This window comes from Ahaetulla prasina, chromosome 1 (assembly GCF_028640845.1).
Source record: "Ahaetulla prasina isolate Xishuangbanna chromosome 1, ASM2864084v1, whole genome shotgun sequence".
NCBI classification, from domain to species: domain Eukaryota; kingdom Metazoa; phylum Chordata; class Lepidosauria; order Squamata; family Colubridae; genus Ahaetulla; species Ahaetulla prasina.
The window spans coordinates 36,904,281-36,922,832 of NC_080539.1; the positions used below are offsets into that span (position 1 = coordinate 36,904,281).

At 35.4% G+C, this 18,552-nt stretch overlaps 1 protein-coding gene across 1 annotated transcript in view; it reads right to left on the reverse strand.

The window, feature by feature from the left end:
• Positions 1–18,552, reverse strand: part of SANBR (SANT and BTB domain regulator of CSR) — a 36,580-nt gene that overhangs the window by 14,793 nt on the left and 3,235 nt on the right. Inside the window, exons 4-12 of the mRNA XM_058164853.1 lie at positions 14,375–14,561; positions 12,096–12,189; positions 9,030–9,268; positions 6,341–6,399; positions 4,251–4,411; positions 2,886–2,972; positions 2,678–2,788; positions 1,368–1,491; positions 1,000–1,152 (exon numbers count right to left, since the gene is read on the reverse strand). Coding sequence (XP_058020836.1) covers positions 1,000–1,152; positions 1,368–1,491; positions 2,678–2,788; positions 2,886–2,972; positions 4,251–4,411; positions 6,341–6,399; positions 9,030–9,268; positions 12,096–12,189; positions 14,375–14,561 — 1,215 coding nt within the window. The remainder of the gene's footprint in view (positions 1–999; positions 1,153–1,367; positions 1,492–2,677; positions 2,789–2,885; positions 2,973–4,250; positions 4,412–6,340; positions 6,400–9,029; positions 9,269–12,095; positions 12,190–14,374; positions 14,562–18,552) is intronic.

The following is an 18,552-nucleotide window of genomic DNA, read 5'->3' on the forward strand; positions in this document are numbered from 1 at the left end:
TGGAGAGCCATATTTAAAGTTCTAGACCCCCCCCTCTGCCAGAGAAGATTAGTGAGTGCCTCTCAGTTCCCCTCAAAGGTTTGTTGTTGTGGAAAAGTAGGCCTTCTACTGTATTTAGGTATCTGTGCGTTATTGATTGACTGATTGATTGATTATTTTATTTATTTATTTTGCCACCCATCTCTTTTCAAACTCTGGGCGGCTTACAGCACAAAAACTTTAAAATCATCCGAGACAAATACTCCTAAAAAGAAAGTACCATCAAAGTAAGTTATAAGATGGGGAAGGAGGAAACCAGATTTTTGGGGAGGGGGAGGAGGTGGGATTGGCTCTTAATTAACCACCTCCATTGAGATACTCCCCTAATGTGGGGCCATTGGTCTGGGCATATTAGGTAAAGGTAAAGGTTCCCCTCGCACATATGTGCTAATCGTTTCCGACTCTAGGGGGCGGTGCTCATCTCAGTTTCAAAGCCAAGGAGCCAGCGCTGTCCGAAGACGTCTCTGTGGTCATGTGGTCAGCATGATTCAATGCCAAAGGCGCACGGAACGCTGTTACCTTCCTACCAAAGGTGGTTCCTATTTTTCTACTTGCATTTTTTAAGTGCTTTCGAACTGCTAGGTTGGCAGAAGCTGGGACAAGTAACGGGAGCTCACCCTGTTACGCGGCACTAGGGATTCGAACTGCTGAACTGCCGACCTTTCGATCGACAAGCTCACCATCTTAGCCACTGAGCCACCGCGTCCTACCTGGCATATTAAATAAAAGTAAATATTAATGCTAATGGTTTAAAAATCATTCAGTGAATCATGCCTCATTAGAAGTCATAGCAAAACACAAGAAAGTAAAATAAAAACATAAACCAAATTTGTATATGGGTTGGATGGCATTCATATAAATAAATCTGCAGTAGCTCATTAAAAGGGCAACAAAGGCTTGGGACTGGAATGGACATTGAGGGTATAAATTGGTTAAAAACTATTTCTTCCAAATACATACTTTTGGAATAGGAGCAGGATCAAATCTAAGAACTTTTTGGTTACAGCAGGGATATATTCCAGTACCAGTGGAACCAAGAGAACTTGCTACACCAGGATAGAGGACTGGTTGAGGATGATACTGGCAGTGTGAAAACTCAGTGCACAGGAAAGTCTGCAAGAGACACCCAATAACAACGAACATATATATTATCACCATTACCATTCTTGAAGTCTTTTTTTTTTTTAGCTTAAAAAAGAAGAAAAAGCTGCAAATCAGACTGGATTCTATGATACATTGTTCTTAAAAATGTATATTTCGTCAAAAATGCTACAGTATAAATTTTAAGACAACTAAAACTATCATGCGGGGGCTAAAACAATACTCACCTGATTACACCTTGAACAGGTCAACCAGTTAATAGTTCCCCAAAGACGCCAGTATACATCGCGCCATGATTTTAATTCTTCAAAAAGACTCAGGAGATACTCATGGATATCCCAAGATTTATCTCTATAGAGAAAAATGAGCAGCTGTTTTAGAGAAATTAGCTTTTAATTCTGAGTTGCCCAGGTTAGAAAAAACGTACCTGCATTTTTCCGAGTATAAGACGCACTTTTTTCCCTCCTAAAAGAGACTGAAAATTTGGGTGCGTCTTATACTCCGAATGTAGCGTTTTCGAAGCTTTTTTTCAGCCCTAACAAGGCGCTAGCAAAGCTAGGGAGTGAAGCGATCTCCATGTTTTTTAGTGAAGTGATTTTCCATGCTTTGCCTGCTCCCTCCGATTCTCAGCTGTCAAGCTTTTTTTCAGCCCTAACAAGGCGCTAGCAAGTGAGGCACTTTGCCTGCTCCCTTTGACACTCAGGTGTGAAGTTTTTTTTCAGCTCTAACAAGGCGCTAGCGAGTAAAGTGATCTCTGTGGTTTGCCTGCTTCTCTCATTGCTTCTCCCTCCAAAGATCAGTTGTGCTTTACAAGCTGTTTTTTATCCCCAAGCAGGGGATAAAAAACAGCAAAATAATGTGCTGAAGCTGACCAGATTAAGGACACTAGCCAGATGAATACCTGGTAGGCAGATTTTTTTTCCTATTTTCCTCCCCCAAAACTAAGTTGTGTCTTATACTCCGGTGCATTTTATACGCTGAAAAATGCAGTAATTTTTTTTTCTTTCACCTTTTCTTTGAGTGATTCTCATTGTGCTAATTTAATGATTGTGTGTTCTGCTAACTTCGTCATTTTGTGTTGATTGCTACAGTGTAGGGAGAAAAGTATAAACTCTGAATAGAGTTTAAGTTCTAATAACCTCACTGGCATATCCATATTCATTTGACAACAACATGGAAGCAGTTTACCACTGTTTCCTTCCAAGGAATTGTTTTGAATAAAGCCTGGGCATTTCTTCATTGTCGCCCTTCCAAATAGTAACCCAAGTGTGACCCTGCTTATCTTTTGTTTTCAGTCAAAGTAAATTATATATTTGAGACAGTAACAGGGATTGCATTGATATGCTAAATTATTTTGTTAATAAATCTCTATTTCAAAAGTCATCGTTCCCTAGCTCTTGTTCCCTAGAACACCTGGTTAAAACTGTCAGCTGGAATAATAGACAGAGTGTAGTTTATAAACTAAACCTTTTCTATAGCATATGTTAAAAGAAGTCAAGATAAAAACACAAAAAATGCAAAATGACATGGGAAGCACCTTATGTGAATATAGAGAATATTTCCATATTGATCCACGTTAATCTTTCCAGGAATACATGGGATTTTTCTTTCAGTATCCTTAATAAGAAGTTTCTTACATAAGTAACACCTGCACAAAAAGCAAAAATATGAGAATAATATTACAAAACAGCAATGAGCTATGGAACATATCCCAAGGTAGTGCAAAGCAATGAAGAGCTGTATACCTGTAAAGGGTTGCAGCGTTTCCCTTAGAATCTGCATTCTGATACTCTGGATCAAACAGCCTTTCTATCTTCTTACAAAAAAGTTTGCTATTAGTTAGAAAAGAAGACTCATAAAAATGAGTTACCAAGTATTTCATTCACATTCTAAATGTTACATTACAAACAGAAGAAAAGTGCTTATAATATTGCAGCATTTTTTTTAAAAAAATGCTACACAATGATTCAGGTTCCTTGCATGGTATTTTGCTCTTTCCTGTATTTAGTTCTTAATTCCTGATAGAGAGAATAATCTGAACTCGGTTACATAGATCATACTGTTCTGATAGAGCAAGGAATTTGCCCAGGTGGTTCTAAATATTAGCTGAGAACTAAAGAGTGACTCTACCATATTCAAAGGATTTGAAATTGCCATCACAACAAAATTCACAAGCAGACAATGAAAGTCCCTTCAAAGTTAATACAATTTGGTAGGGAGTTGGCTACTCACAAACTCAAATAGATTCTTAGCCATTTGAACTTTAGCTCAAACAAATTCCTAACCATTTGAACACAATATAATTTTTGTTAGTTTTGGTATGATTGGAAGAAGGCCACTGTGAAAGTGAAAAACAAAAATCCCACAGCACTATCAGTTTCCTTACTAGACAAAGACATCTGTTAAACGTTGGCCAAGCCCTATATATAAATAATGGACAAGTCCTAACCTTATTTTATGTGACATTTTTTCAGATATTTTCAGATATTTTACATCTTCCTCAGTAACTTTTTTCAAGCTAAAACCTCCTATCTTAATCTCTTTTCAGGTCTTAGTTTCTTTGATAATTTTTACTGACTGGGAGAAAGTCTAGTAATACTATTCCAACTTTTCAGAATCCTATGAAAGTGTGATGCCCAGAACTAATCACAATAAAAGTGTGTGTTTTGGGAGAGCTAGGGATGAAATCTCACCAAAGAAGAATAGAGTAATATTACATTAATAGTTCCTCAGGCTTGGTACTTTTGGTGATTGTGCTATATCCAGTGATGGGATCCAAGTAATTTAACAACCGGTTCTCTACCCTAATGATTTCTTCCAATAATCAGCTCACCAAACTGCTCAGAAAGTTAACAACTGGTTCTCCTGAAGTGGTGCGAACTGGATGAATCCCACCACTGGCTATATCCAAGGACAGGAAATTTTTCTTTATTGATTGATCTAATTTCTATGATTTTGTTGAAGCTCAAACTTTGTTCTGGGAGCTTAATCATAATTAACTAAATACTGGTCTCAATTGTGCAGTTAGTAATATTTCTTTCAAACTAATGATAATATAAATACAAAAGGAAAGGAGACAATGGTAAGCTTTTGTTTTGCTCAGAAAGTACCTCTTAAATTTATCTCTCTTGTCCTTCACCTCTTCTACTTCATTATGTGTGAATAGATCAGTTATGCGGGTTAGTAGGTTAGCATTAATGCAGTTCATATTGCATGGCGTGGCTACAATTGTACTCATATTCTTGTGGCAATAATTAATACATTTTTCTACCTAAAAAACATAAACATAGCTCACTTACTACTCAATAGTCACACAAATATTTCTCACAGCATTTTCATATTCCAAGAAAAGCATTAGGACAATCCAATGACCAGAGGAAATAAATCACTCAGATACTTTTACATAGAGAGATTCAAATACTTACTGTTATCTATTAAGGTTGGAATAGAGTTGGGAAAGAAACTGCTGGATTGATCAGGCTGAGGCTAGGAGTGGGTGGAGCAATTCCTATGTTTTTCTGATGTGTATGCACATGCAGACAAGAAACGTTTTTCGTAGTTTATGCAATATTTGGATTTGGTGGTAACTACTGTAGTAGTAGAAGAATTTAATTTTCCCATTATCTATGAAATACGTAATTAGCAAGATGACCAGATCTCTAAAAACAGGAATACTGCACATTCTTTTCTATTTTTAAAAAAAGATGGCAGTTAAAAGTTTGGAGGGGCTTCTCTAAGAAACCAGAATATTCCATACATTTCCATTTCCTGCTCTCTATTGCGCTTGTATGATTTCCAAGTCAAGTTCAAGAATGCTTAACAACAATCAGGAAACAGAATGGATTAGTTCTCTTTTTCCATTCCATTTTTCATCCTCTATGAGGTACATCCAACTTAAATGAAAGAAAACTCAAGTTCAACCAAGAGAGCCTGATTATCTGATGCCATTTCTTTGAATACTGCTTCCTGTACTACTGTTTCCCTCCAACTTAAGCAATAGTTTGGGACTGCAAAAATCCAGACAATAATTAGCAGACAATAAATTAAGAGTTTTCTGTATTCCTACACCACTGGCTAATTTTTTGCAGCTCAAGCATGGAAACCTTCTCAGGTTTTATGTATGTGCAATGAGCAATGAACACATAAATTGTTTCCCACTTTATTATTAGCATTAGCAGAAAACAAAATCTATTGTTGCTTGGGTTGTTGCTGGATGGAATGCCGTCCTACAAATTCGGATTTTTTTTCTTGGTGTGTGGGATATTTCTCCCAAAACTGGTACTGCCCCCCGGCCTAGCAATCCTAGTAAGTTTGGTCATTCTTAACAATAGCGAAGATTTTGTACTACACTAATTAATCTAATTTAACTAATTAAATTAACATTTTTTTGGACATCGTATAGCCTTTTTTTTTTTACAGCATTTCAATAGACATGAAGCTAATTGTTTTGGATGATAACATGTCTCACTTCCAAATCTAAACTAGTTTTTAAGCACCTTATTCAAATAACTCTAATTATACATTTGTAAGTAAAAGCATAACAATATTGGAAGACAGGGACATGCATTAAAAGAATTAATATATTGTCATCTTTGCTTAGCAAATATTTGGAAAATACAGTCCACATTTTTAAGAGCTTAGAAATTAAGGCAAATCACAATCTTTTTTAAAGGTTCTATAAACTTCTGCAGTTCCTGCTTTAGGAAATATCACAGAGAGACGCATCAAGAAAGATTTAATGTTAAATTAAGCTTCTTGCTTAAGCCAATCACATAGATTTTCTCCATAAAAGCCAACATGAGGCATTTCTAATACCAAATATTATTTGATTTGGAATAAAAGGATTTAAGATTTTTTTTTAAAAAAATAAGATATGGAGGAAAAAAGATGATAACTATAAGCAATTTGTAGCCATTAGCAAAGATCTACTGTATATGACTATAATCTCTGAAATGAATATTGCATCCAAATTGCCAGAGAGATAAAATACTTGCAAAACCATCACATTTTATTTATTTAAAAGATTTATAAAGCTGACCATATTCCTGGGTAGCTCACAGAAAGAGAGGGTGCCATAATGCTGAGTAGTTCTCAGAACTGAAATGGAATAATAAGTATAATAAGCTCTGTGGGCTGTTCTCATTCTAGATGAATTTAGAACACCAAAGATACAGAATGCTTATTGCTATAGTATACTCACTAAAGAATCCATCTTCAGGAATTCAGAGGAAATAAGTATTGAAATGACATTGCTTGGTTCTAAAAACAACAACAACATAACAAATTGAAAAGTTATTAGATTTACAAATATTGCAATAAAAATCAAAGGAAACATTGTAAAAGATGCCTTGTTTCAGAAAATCCATGTTCTATAAAAATGGAGTAAGAGAAAGTTTGGAGATTTGTTTTGGGCCCTTTTATCAACTACCTTGATCTTGTATTATGCTCGTATAATTTAGATTTTTCCATTCTACTTATATCTATATCTAAATAATTAAACTGCTTAATAATTTAATGCTAAATAATTATTTGCTTCTTGCTAATTTTTATTCTAATATGCAATCAGAAATAATATTGTAGGGTTTTACAGTTCATATTATTATGACAAAGCAAGCCCCACAAAACAAAGAAATTAAAGAAAGAAAGTAACTATCTCAAACCTAGATTCAGAATTTAAACCCTGACAGTTTAAGTTTTATGACATTTATAATGAGGTACTAATACCACTCTATAAAGCCCACACCTAGAGTACTGCATCCAGTTTTGGTCACCACAGTATAAATGTGTTATACAAACACATTCACATTGTAGAATTTTGAGTTTCAAGCTATCAGTCTCTCTCTTTTTTTTTGGAGACAAAATTGTCTGTTTTCAGAGCTCTCAATATTGAAAGCTGAGTTGAACAAAAGACCAATTTTAAGTTTCGATATATCTAACTTCAGTCCCTTATAAATTAGACAGTATGAGAGTGCAATCAGTTTTTAAAAATGTTTGCACTTTAGATCAGATATAAAACTGGATCAGAATCACATTTGAAAACAAAGCAATACTATGGAAAGTCCGATTTCCCCACAAAAACCTGTATTTTTCATACTAGCATTGCTAATCTAGCCTATTGTTTTCCACCCCGGAAATAAATCTTTCATGATCTAAAAATAGTTGTGCTTCCTCCTTTAAGGAAAGGAAAGATCTGGTAAGGAAAGGAAAGATCTGGTTTTAAACTGGTTATGGGCAATCTTTATAGAGCCAGAACTCTTACAGATGATTATGGTGATGAGAAAGCCTCTAAGAGCCATGGGAGTGATTTGGTGAGATCATCTAAAGAAGCAGAACTAAAATTGTTTGTTTGTTCGTTCTGTTTAAGGAATGGAGGTGGGAACTGCTGTTGGGTCTTTTTTGACGAAATGGTTGGTACGCTTAGAAGAAATATAACACATGCATTTTAACCTTTTTTTAAGGTTAGAATACTGCTCCCAAAAATTAGTTGTGCAATGTTACAGGATGTGAGAAACCAAGGAAAAAAATGGATAGCATGCTCCCCTCTATTGCCTACCCCTAGTTTCAATTAAATAAATATGCTGCATTTACTATACTATGCAAACTTTAACATGTGCTATAAAGAACATAAATGAGAACTAACAACTACTCGAACAATATTTTTTTAAAAAAGAAAAAAAATGCTAAAATGCTAAAAATTGTTTGATTAAGTCAGAATCACATAGATCAGGGGTGTCCAAACTTGGTCCCTTTAAGACTTGTGGACTTCAACTCCCAGAGTCCCTCAGCCAGCAAAGCTGGCTGAGGAACTCTGGGAGTTGAAGTCCACAAGTCTTAAAGGGACCAAGTTTGGACACCCCTGACATAGATGGATTAATACCATGAATTTCAGTGAAAGGAAAACTGAGTGTATACTTAAATCTTCTACTGATTTCTCCTGGAATTAATCTTGATTGATGGCATCAAGAGCATTCTACCCAATCAAGGAACCACCAGAACTATTCCTACCAATACTGACAGGGCAAACCACTGGTATATAAAAAGAGAGCAAATCCCACTCTCTAATAAGCACTGATGATGTTACGTAGTTTGATAATGAAATGTCTGCAAGGAAGCAATCAAACTCAGAGAGCAGCAAGGACCCCTTGTTACCTGTCCCTAGCACTATTTATCTATTTACATACATAAACACACACAGACACACACAGATACACACAGACATAGAGAGATGTGTATATATATAAATGAACTTTCTCTCTCCTCCTAAAATAGGGGCAGATATTTTTCATCATTGAGACTATCATTATCAATTTTTCACATTCTGTCTTCAAAAAAGGTTATAAGTGGTAACCTTTAGAAGCCAAAGTAGAGTACTTAAAAAGCTCTGCATCAATTTTTAGTAACTTTGATATCTTTCATCCTAAACATTTGCATCAAATCCATGCACTAATTTAGATATTATATTAGCTATGGAGTAAACCAGAACACATCAAGTCATTACAACATTTCTGGATCAAATTGCAGATTTGATTGGGTGGTTTCTGTATACAGAGTGCAAAATAACAGGGCCATATTTATTTCTCAAAAGGAAACTGTGAATCTATGCATGAGAATGAAGGAGGTTAAATGGGAATCCCCAACTTCTTAACTACTGTTAACAAATTAAATTGTGTAGCACTTGTACTATACTCATTTTGTAAGACACGAATCCCATTAAACTTTATATCTTATTTCAGCATTCCCTGTTAGTATAGATTAGTCTTTCATCACCAAAAGCAGAACAGGAAAGGAAAATCACCTTTCAAAGCCATATTTGCAATCAGATTTTTGATCTGATGTAGGAGTCAGGTTTTCAAAAAAAGTGTGGCAAAAATGAATATATTTTCTTTTACCTAAAGTGGGTATTTCATCAACCTCATATTCCTTAGTGTTCCTTTTAACATATCTTATCAACCAGTTAAAGATGTGAACGTCACAGTGAACTGAAATGTCCACTTCTTCCCATCGTTGGGCATCCATTGATAGATATTCGGCAAAGTACTTCATTTCAGAAATCAATAGATCTCGTGGACAAACAAAATCTTCCTTCAGATTTTTTGCTTCATCACACACATGGATCACCATATTTGGCCTTCATTTAAGAGGGAAAAATCATAGGGAGGAATATTATTTTCATTATCTGGAATATTAGAATAATTTGTGAACATTGTTCAATTTTAAATTTAGGTACAATTTTATTGTTACAGAAATGTATATTCTTAGATGTACACATTGTTTGTATAATACTTTCATGAGACAAAAACATGGATTTTGAAGTTATAATGATATTTAATGTATGAAAAAAGTAAGGAACACTAAAGTAGGAAAAGGATAATTGAATATTAAAATATAGTTGGCTTAGTGGACCATGAGCTGAGTAAACATGCATTTAAATCATACTGTAGTTATGTTTAATAAGAAGCAATAAAAGAATTCCCCATAATTATGGAGATGGGTAAAATACATCATTACTTGGAAACAGACCAGTATAGGTTCTTTCTATTTCTCCAGAGTAAAATTAAGCAAAGTGAAACATTTATGAACCTGCTTAATTTGCTTAGGTTCTTTTTTTAAAAAAATATATTTGTTTTATTTATATAATATAAAAATTCAATTTCAATCAATCAGTGTGTTGTCTGGATACAATTATTTTAAGAAATCATAATCAAAATGTTTAGTATAGTATTCATCACAATAATATTAATGATAATATTTTACTTGTCTACTTTAAGAAATCTCCTTTATAACATTAGTTTTTTTTATATCCCATGTTTCTAACTTCTGTTTTTATTATCTAAATTTTCTAAATTTGCTTATGTTCTATGTGCCTCAAGACACAATAGCAGATAATGCATGCAGACTTGTTATTCGCATACAAATCTTTTGACCAAACAGAAATATCTAAACACAGCTGCATTCATTACTAGTAGTTAACGGAATTGCTCTTAACAACTATCAAGGATCTGCTATGAGCAAAACTTAAACAGCATTTGGAAAACTCAGGCAGGATGGCCATGCTTGGGTCCTATTGGCTGGGATTCAAGGAATGCCAGTTGGCAAGGGCAAGAAGGTGATTTTATATCTGCTTTTTGTTACATTTTCCCTCCCTCCAGAGATCAGGATGGCCCCAACCCTATTGGCTTTTCCTTAAAGGTCCTTAAAAATGTGGCTGCATGTCCAGGCCAGGACCGCAAGTGTACGCAGGGATCTGATTTTTGGTTATTTTAGTAATTATATTTGATTTATTCTTGGCTGCTATGTATTTTAATTCTTGTATTGTTGTAATTGTTTTTATTTTCTTTTTAATTTTATCACCCACAATTACTTGTCGAAATGGGTAGCCATACAGACTAACTAGCTAAATAAATAAATAAAATAGAACCAGGTGTGTAGTCTGGATTTTCATTTTCTCTATTACTGGACCTATTTTTTATGTTATCTATTCATTTCCTTCAAAAATTGAAGACAACATACATAGTTCTTCATTCCAATTTTATTCTTATCACAGTCCGGTAATATTAATTATGCCAAAAATATTGTTTGTCTCAAACCCATCCATGGAGCTTTATTGCTGAGTGGGAATTTGAATCAACGTTCGCACAATTCTAATCCAATAGGGTTAACAACTAGCTCAATCTCTATTAGATTCCATTGAAGGCTGTCTTCTGAAGACAAACAGCACAAGAAATTGCTGCTGTTAATCCTTTATCAATTACAAACATGTTTTTTAAAAATAAATAAAATTACATCTAGGTAAAGTTATCTTGCTTATCTACTCTAATTACAATATGATTTTTTAAAAAATTCCTATATACAGAATTTTATTTATTTATACTGAGGTGTGAAAAGCAGAAAAGAAAGGTAGGAAAAAAGATACTCAATGTCTCATCCTCTATGCAAATGAATGAAGAAGATCTGGGGGGATAGTGAATGTTTGTGACACACTAGAACAGGGATGTCCAAACTTGGCCCCTTAAAGAGTGGTGGACTTCAACTCCCAGAATTCTCCAACTAGCAACTTGCTTAAATTTATAGCTCATGCTGGCTGGGGAATTCTGGGAGTTGAAGTCCACCACTCTCCAAAGGGCCAAGTTTGGACACCCCTGCACTAGAACTTTCACTCCTAGCAAAACTCATTTGGTTAGAAGGAAAAGTTCCAAGGCTTATAAGAGCTGTTTGCTTTTTACACACACAATGATAAGGTATTTTTTTCCCTAGATAATTTGTCATAGAACTCCTAAATGCTGCAGACCATTTTTGGATATTTCCTCTTAGATAACATTTGTACCCAAACAAAGGGAGGTTCGCTATGAATCTCTTGGCAATTAAAATACATTGACTCCTTGAGAAAACTGAGTTTTGAAGAGAAAGCTTAGTATGCAAACTTTCAAAGACTCACTGAATAAAGATGAAAGAGAAAGCTGGTACTGATACTTTTCAAGTTCACTGTGGAATCAGGAGCAATAATCTTTTTGCAACTGAAACTTCCCTTATTGAAAAATGACACACAGGAATCCCATAATTCCATTTGCCAAGATAATCCAGAGAAACAGTACTCCTGTCACCCTGGGCTAAACATTTACTTCTCCAATTCTATTCCCCTATAATCTAATACTGTTTTAATAAACCATAAAACACATAATTATGTGAATATTAAGGCATTCAGAATTAGAATGTTTTCAAAACTTAAATTAATTGGAATGGCCACAATACTGTCATCTGTAATATTTTTAGACCTGAGCAAAGTTATTTTTCACAAGGAACATATATATTTTTTTTCCTTTAGCAAGCCAATGCTGGCTCACAGAAACCCCAATCCCTCCCTCTGAAATTCCACAAAAAATAGAGAAGTATATAAGTACCCAGCAAAAAGACTAAGGTTAATCTAGCTGTTTAAAATGAAACAGCCATCTTCCTACCCTTCAGTTTCATCAGCATTTTCTCCACCTTTAAGTGCAGGGCATTTTTCACTTTCTGAAGAGCAATTCCTTGAGGAAGCTATACTTGACTTTCCTTAAATACAAGTGGGGAGAAAAAGCATTAGGTCATAATGTTGAGAGGTGTACTTCTCATGTGTGGTAAGCAGTGTTCCATAGTCAAAGGAATGATGTGATCGTTATTTAAATTTTAAATGAATACTTTTAATGCATTTTCAGGAAAAAAGTCGTCTTTTAAAAAAATTAATACAACCCAAATAGAAGAAAAGTAAGTGAGCAAATCTTTTTAATCTCAGAGTTTATTTGCGCTTGCAAGAGACAAGAAAAACCAGTATAACTCTATGTACCACTATATAATACATGTTGTCTAATATGCTTTATGGGAGAGTAAGTGCAAATGTGCTTAAACAAACACCACTTCTGAACTGCATAACATAATAGTCAATGTAATGTAGCAGTTATCTCTGCCCTTGTAAACACTTCCTTCTTTGCCAATTCCTTGCTAAAATACAAATAAACATTAAAAAAAATCCAGTGGAATGTGCCAGTGTTTTTCTTATTTAACATAGTGCTTCTAATTAAAAAAATGATAATACTAAATCTCTGATTATCGGCAGGACAGGTAAAATAGGATTGCTGTAGATTCCCAGAATGTTATGTATAGAACAAATTCCTGAAAAGAACAGCACCCAAATACCAAGTGGGATAACTCTTCATCTATGTCAGGGGTGTTAAAACTTGCGACCCGCAGGCCAGATGGGTCAAGTGTTGGCCACGCCTATGCCCGGTTTAGCAAAGGGAGAAAAAGTCACGATACATCACATGACGACGTGATTATGCGAGTTTGACTCCCCTGATCTATGTTATTTGTATTACAGATTTGTCTACATGTTAATATCCTAAATAGATATGTAATCAGTTTTTGGCTGGTAAATTCTAATTTGCACACTGTTTCCTTCTCACTTATATAAATCAGCAGTTTCAGGAGGAGATAAGTGATTTTGCTACATAATTCTTATGTAGAATCTTTTTTCCCCTCAGTTTTCACGGTCTCATCACACACAGTTGTTTATAGAACATGCTTGAGTTTGTCTCCTTCACACTATATATTGTTTTCACTTTCACACACTTTCACTCATTCTGCTCTCTAGTTGTGCCTTATTTTTCTAGACCTATGCATATGCTATTTGTGTAAGACTCCATCACCTGATATATTCACCACCATATTCAATGACAGTATTTTTGAAATGGTCTCTGAGCACCTTGCATAGTGCTTAGCACCTAGCGTTATCCTGAGTAGCAATAGTATCAGTTGCCTTTTCTCAGCCATCCCTGAGAACAGCTGAAAGCTTTTTCTTCAGACTCTAAGCATTATATTACAGGTAGCAGTCCTTTAATTACCATTTGTTTAGTGACTGTTTGAAGTTGTAATGGAGTTGAAAAAGTGACATAGGACTGTTCCTTATACTTAAATCATTGCAGCACCCAGTGGTCACGTATTAATGATCTAGACACTTGGCAACTAGTTCACATATACAACAGATGCATCACCCTGTAGAAAGGTGATTGCCATTTGCAACCTTCCCAGATGGCTTCTGACAGGAAGAGTCAATGGGGAAGCCATCAGGATGTCACTAGTCAGTCTCATGTGATTTCTGAGCAAACAATAAAATTGGGTGTGGTCACATGATGCCTTACTTAACAACTACACTCGTTAATGATAAATTTTCCGGTCCCTACTGCAATCCTAAATTGAGGCCTAACTGTAAATTACATATCTACTGTATATGCCTTAAATTCTTGGTAGGTTCCTTGTATGGTTTATACAGCTTCCTTGGTTTATAGACTATTAATTGGTTGGCAACCTTCCTGGAAAGCACCATTTATTTAAAATGCTGATAAAGGGTTAATTGCAGCTTGGTTCATACAAGTTTCATAAAGCAAAATAACTTCAGCCTATAAGAAATAATTTGTATGGTTCTGTCCAATACATAACAGAAGTATGATATACTTTTGAGGTCTAATTGTTTTAACTACTTTTAAGGCTAGTTACCCAAGAAGTCAAGTTTTTTTTGTTTTAAAGCCACAAAATGTTTGGTAGAAAATGGATATACATTTTAAGAAATCCAACATTAATTTTAAAAATCCATTCTGGTTTATATTGTTGATATATCGATTGACAAAAGCAATCGATATATCAACAGGAGAAAAATAACATGCATAATTCTATAAACACAAGAGCAGAAGTGATTAAAGCCTACCATTTAAAGAAATTGCATCATTTTCACTAGAGGGTTCTTGCAACTCATCCTGAGTATCAAGAAGTGATGATTTAATATAACCAGCTAGTGTTTCCACAGGTTTCGCACCACTGGCCATTAATGGATTGAACTGGTTATCCACTGGAGAACTTCCATTGCTTTTCAGCTCATCAAACCTTTTTGCACACTGTCAAAATATAGAAAAGTATATTTAGTTAGACATCTTACCTTGCCTAGGATGCTGAGAGCTGACTAATAATTAATAATAGAAATCCCCCTGAACAAGGCCAAGATCCATCCTGTTTTGTTTCTCACAACCAGATGTTTCTGAGATAATCTCAAGCAAGAAATGGAAACAAATCCTTCTGTTATTGTTTTGCTCTAACTAATATTTAGAACACTGTTGTCCAAGCTTTTGATTTGCCAGGGCCACAATGAGTCAGCAGGAATTGTCTTGGACTGCATAAAAATATATATAATATAGTTAATGTCTATAAATAACAAACTTCCTTTTAAAAATATTTTTACTATCTGCTGTCCAGGGCTGCATGTGGCCCATGGACCACAGATTGGATACGCCCGATTTAGAGAGACTCAACCTAGATATAACAAAGTTTTCAAGGGGAAAAAAACTCAGTTCATTAACGTTTTTCCATGAATTTATTCAATTCTCTTTTAAATGTATGAAAATTAGTGTGTTTCATCTTGTGGCAAAGAATTTTATAGGTTAAGTATCCTAAGGCAAAAAAAAAAAAAGTTACCTATTTTTTTTCTGGTCCAATTTTCCTTTCAATGAACTGTTATTAGAGAAAATTTACTCCAGGGGTGAAATGCTCCCGGTTCGGATCGGATCGCCTGATCCGGTAGCAATGGTGGCGGGTGGTTCGGAGAACCAGTAGCAAAAATCCCTGCCCCCCCATGCCCCGCTGAGCCGTGCAATCATCAGAGGTTGTTTTTTTTTACTTTTAAAAGCATTTTTTCTTCGGCCCAAAAAATGCTTTTAAAAGGCTCCTCCGATGATCCCAGCTGAGTTGCCTGATCGTCAGAGGCTTTTTTTCTTTTAAAGGCACCCCCACCTTTTCTTTTCTTTTAAAAGCATTTTCTTTTGCCTTTAAAAGAAAAGAAAAGCCTCTGACAATCAGGCAACTCAGCTGGAATCGTCAGAGGAACCTTTTAAAAGCTCTTCGGCTGAAGAGGTTGTAGAAAAAATGCTTTTAAAAGTAAAAAAAAAAAAGTTGGCCACGCCCACCCAGACACATTACCCCCCCACCAAGCCACACCCACAGAATTGGTAGTAACAAATTTTAAATTTCACCACTGATTTTCTCCCCATAAGTGCTTTTTATGCAGTTTATGATTTTTTATACCTGATTATCATTCTTTTTTTAAATTAATTTTTATAAAATAAGTTTTTGGCAAAGTAAAAACAATACAAATTTAAAGGAAAAAAGGAAAAGAAAGGAAAAGAAAAGTGACGAATAGATAGAATTTTTTTTAAAAAGAGAAAAAAAGAAAAAAGATGTACCTTCCAATGTTCTTTACAGCAGTTATAATGCATGTGTACTATAGTCTCTTTACACCAGAGGCCCCCAGCCTTTTGGGCACTAGGGACTGATTCCGTGGAGAGATTTTTCCATTGACCAGAGGGGGTGTAGGTTCGTGTGCTGCCTGCATTCTGCGGATGGGGCTTTGCTTGTTTGCGTGGACCCATTGCTGGACGCCACAGTCTAGTGCCAGGCTACGGACCAGGGGTTGGGGATCCCTGTTTTACACTTATTCCATGGCTCCCTTCTTTCCATATTCTACCCTTTTTAATTATCAAGCCCATAAATCATGTACTTTTTCAACTGCCTGTATTTTAAGCTAAAGGCCCAAATAATTCGGGGGGGGGGGTTGTGTTCTCCTAAACAGGATTTTTAAGCCCTCTGATCATTTTATTTGCCTTCCTCTGAAATTTTTCCTGCTTACAACATGGATAGTTTAGTTTCATAAGGATCCTTTGTAGGGAATTTGCATTTTTCATAGCTGCTGCATATCGAATCAAGTTCACTGACCTACCCTTTAAGGTCATAAGTTCTTTTTCCTGAGTGGTTGCAGACAACTTAGGTTCCATCAGTGTATACAGGCACTTAGGCTGAGGGTTGCCCTAACAACCCCCCTTTATATTTACTTGAATTCAATTTGTCATTTGCGTGGCCATTTATTCATTTTAAAGACTTCCTTCTGGAGTTCTTCACAATCACTTTTGTTTTTAATCACCCAGAATAGATTGGTTTTGTTATCACCTGCAAACTTAGCTAGCTCACTGTTTTTCCTTCAATCAAGATCATTTATGTATAAGTTGAAAAGCTCCCATCGCAACAAACATCCTTGAGGGTCTTTATTTCTTACTTTGCTCCACTAATATTCGTACAGGTTTTTTGTTTTTTTGCTTAGCAAGTTAGAATCCATAACAGGATAGTATCTGATATTTCATTCCTACTTAAGTTTATTCAAAGTATTTCATATGAAATTTGGTCAAAAGCTTCTTGAAAATCAGCTATCAAATACCGACTGGGTCATCTCCTTCCACATGATTTTTTGCGTTCTCCAAAATCCCCAGTAGCCAAAAGTGTGATCTACCAAGAGTAGTCAGAAGTCAGTCTGGGTGTGGCTCTGGAGGGCAGAGTGGCTAGAATTTGATTGCTGGATTGGATGGAGTTAGAGGTTTGTCTTTAGGGAGCTGCTGAGTGCCTGAGAGTAGGTACTTGAGGTAGGATTGGAGTGCTGCTTTCATGTCCTGGCTTCAGTGAATAGAATAGAATAGAATAGAATTTTTTATTGGCCAAGTGTGTTTGGACACACAAGGAATTTGTCTTGGTGCCTATGCTCTCAGTGTACATAAAAGAAAAGATACGTTCATCAAGGTACAACATTTATAACACAATTGATGGTCAATATATCAATATAAATCATAAGGATTGCCAGCAACAAGTTATAGTCATACAGTCATAAGTGGAAAGAGATTGGTGATGGGAACTATTGCCCATACAACAGGCAGGCAAAATGTGGGCATGATCAGGTGCTTGGGGAAGAAGTTTTCAGAGGTGCTCGTGGAAAAACACACACTGTGGAAAGAGCTTGGTAAAAAAACTGCAGTGCGGGGAGTAGGAAATGAGCGGAGGGACAAGAGGTTTTGCTCATCAGAGGAAAGGCTTTGCTCAATTCTACAAACAGAAATTCTTCTGAAGGAAATGTGTGAGTGACCTACTTAGCATACAACTGATCTCTCAGTTAGGGCCCCATTCATAAGTCGTAACAGATATTTGAAAAGCTACATTTAAACAAATTTGCATTATAGCTTATTACAACTGAAATCACTATGATTAGGATACAGTAGTTTGTTAAATCAGGAAAATATATGAATTAAGATAATAACTTTTATACAGAATATGTTAAGACAGCAAAACTAACATGTAACATTGTTCTAGAGCAGAGGTGTCAAACTGACGGCTGGGGGGCCAGATGCATCACACATGGGCCACGCCCACCCTAGCTCCGCAAAGGGAAAAAACTGTCCAATACGTCACGTGATGGCAACATGACGGGGCGGGTTTGAGACCATGTTCTAGAGCATTGCACTTTGCCAACAATTCAAAGTATAAATTCTGAAAATACATTCAGGGTAGGCCATCTTTAGAATCACAACAGTTAACGTATCATAACATCCTGACAACTTCTCCAAAGGCTTGAATATACATAAAAGTAGCCCTCAATATATGACCGTAACTGAGCCTACAGTTAGGTTTAGGGTTGCTAGGAAGTTCAGCTTGAGTGATTTTTGATTTAATCTGCTATCTTTGTTTCTAATGTAAATGATTGTATACTTCTATAAGCTGAAAAAGATTTACAATATTTTATTTATTAATAAAATTTGTATAGCCACCCATCTCACAAAAATAAACTTTTGACAATATTAAACATATCCTGAACTGCAAAGAATAAATATTTTTCCCCTCTTGTCTTAAACTGCAATTCCAGGAACAGTTGTTAAAATATTGCTCTTTGGAGCATTTATGTACAAACACTGAATTTACAACATACCTACGATATACATTGTAGTAAGCATTAAGTAAGCAACATTTCCAATTTGAACTCGCTTAGAAATAATTTTTCTGTGAAAAGTTGGGAGAAGAAAA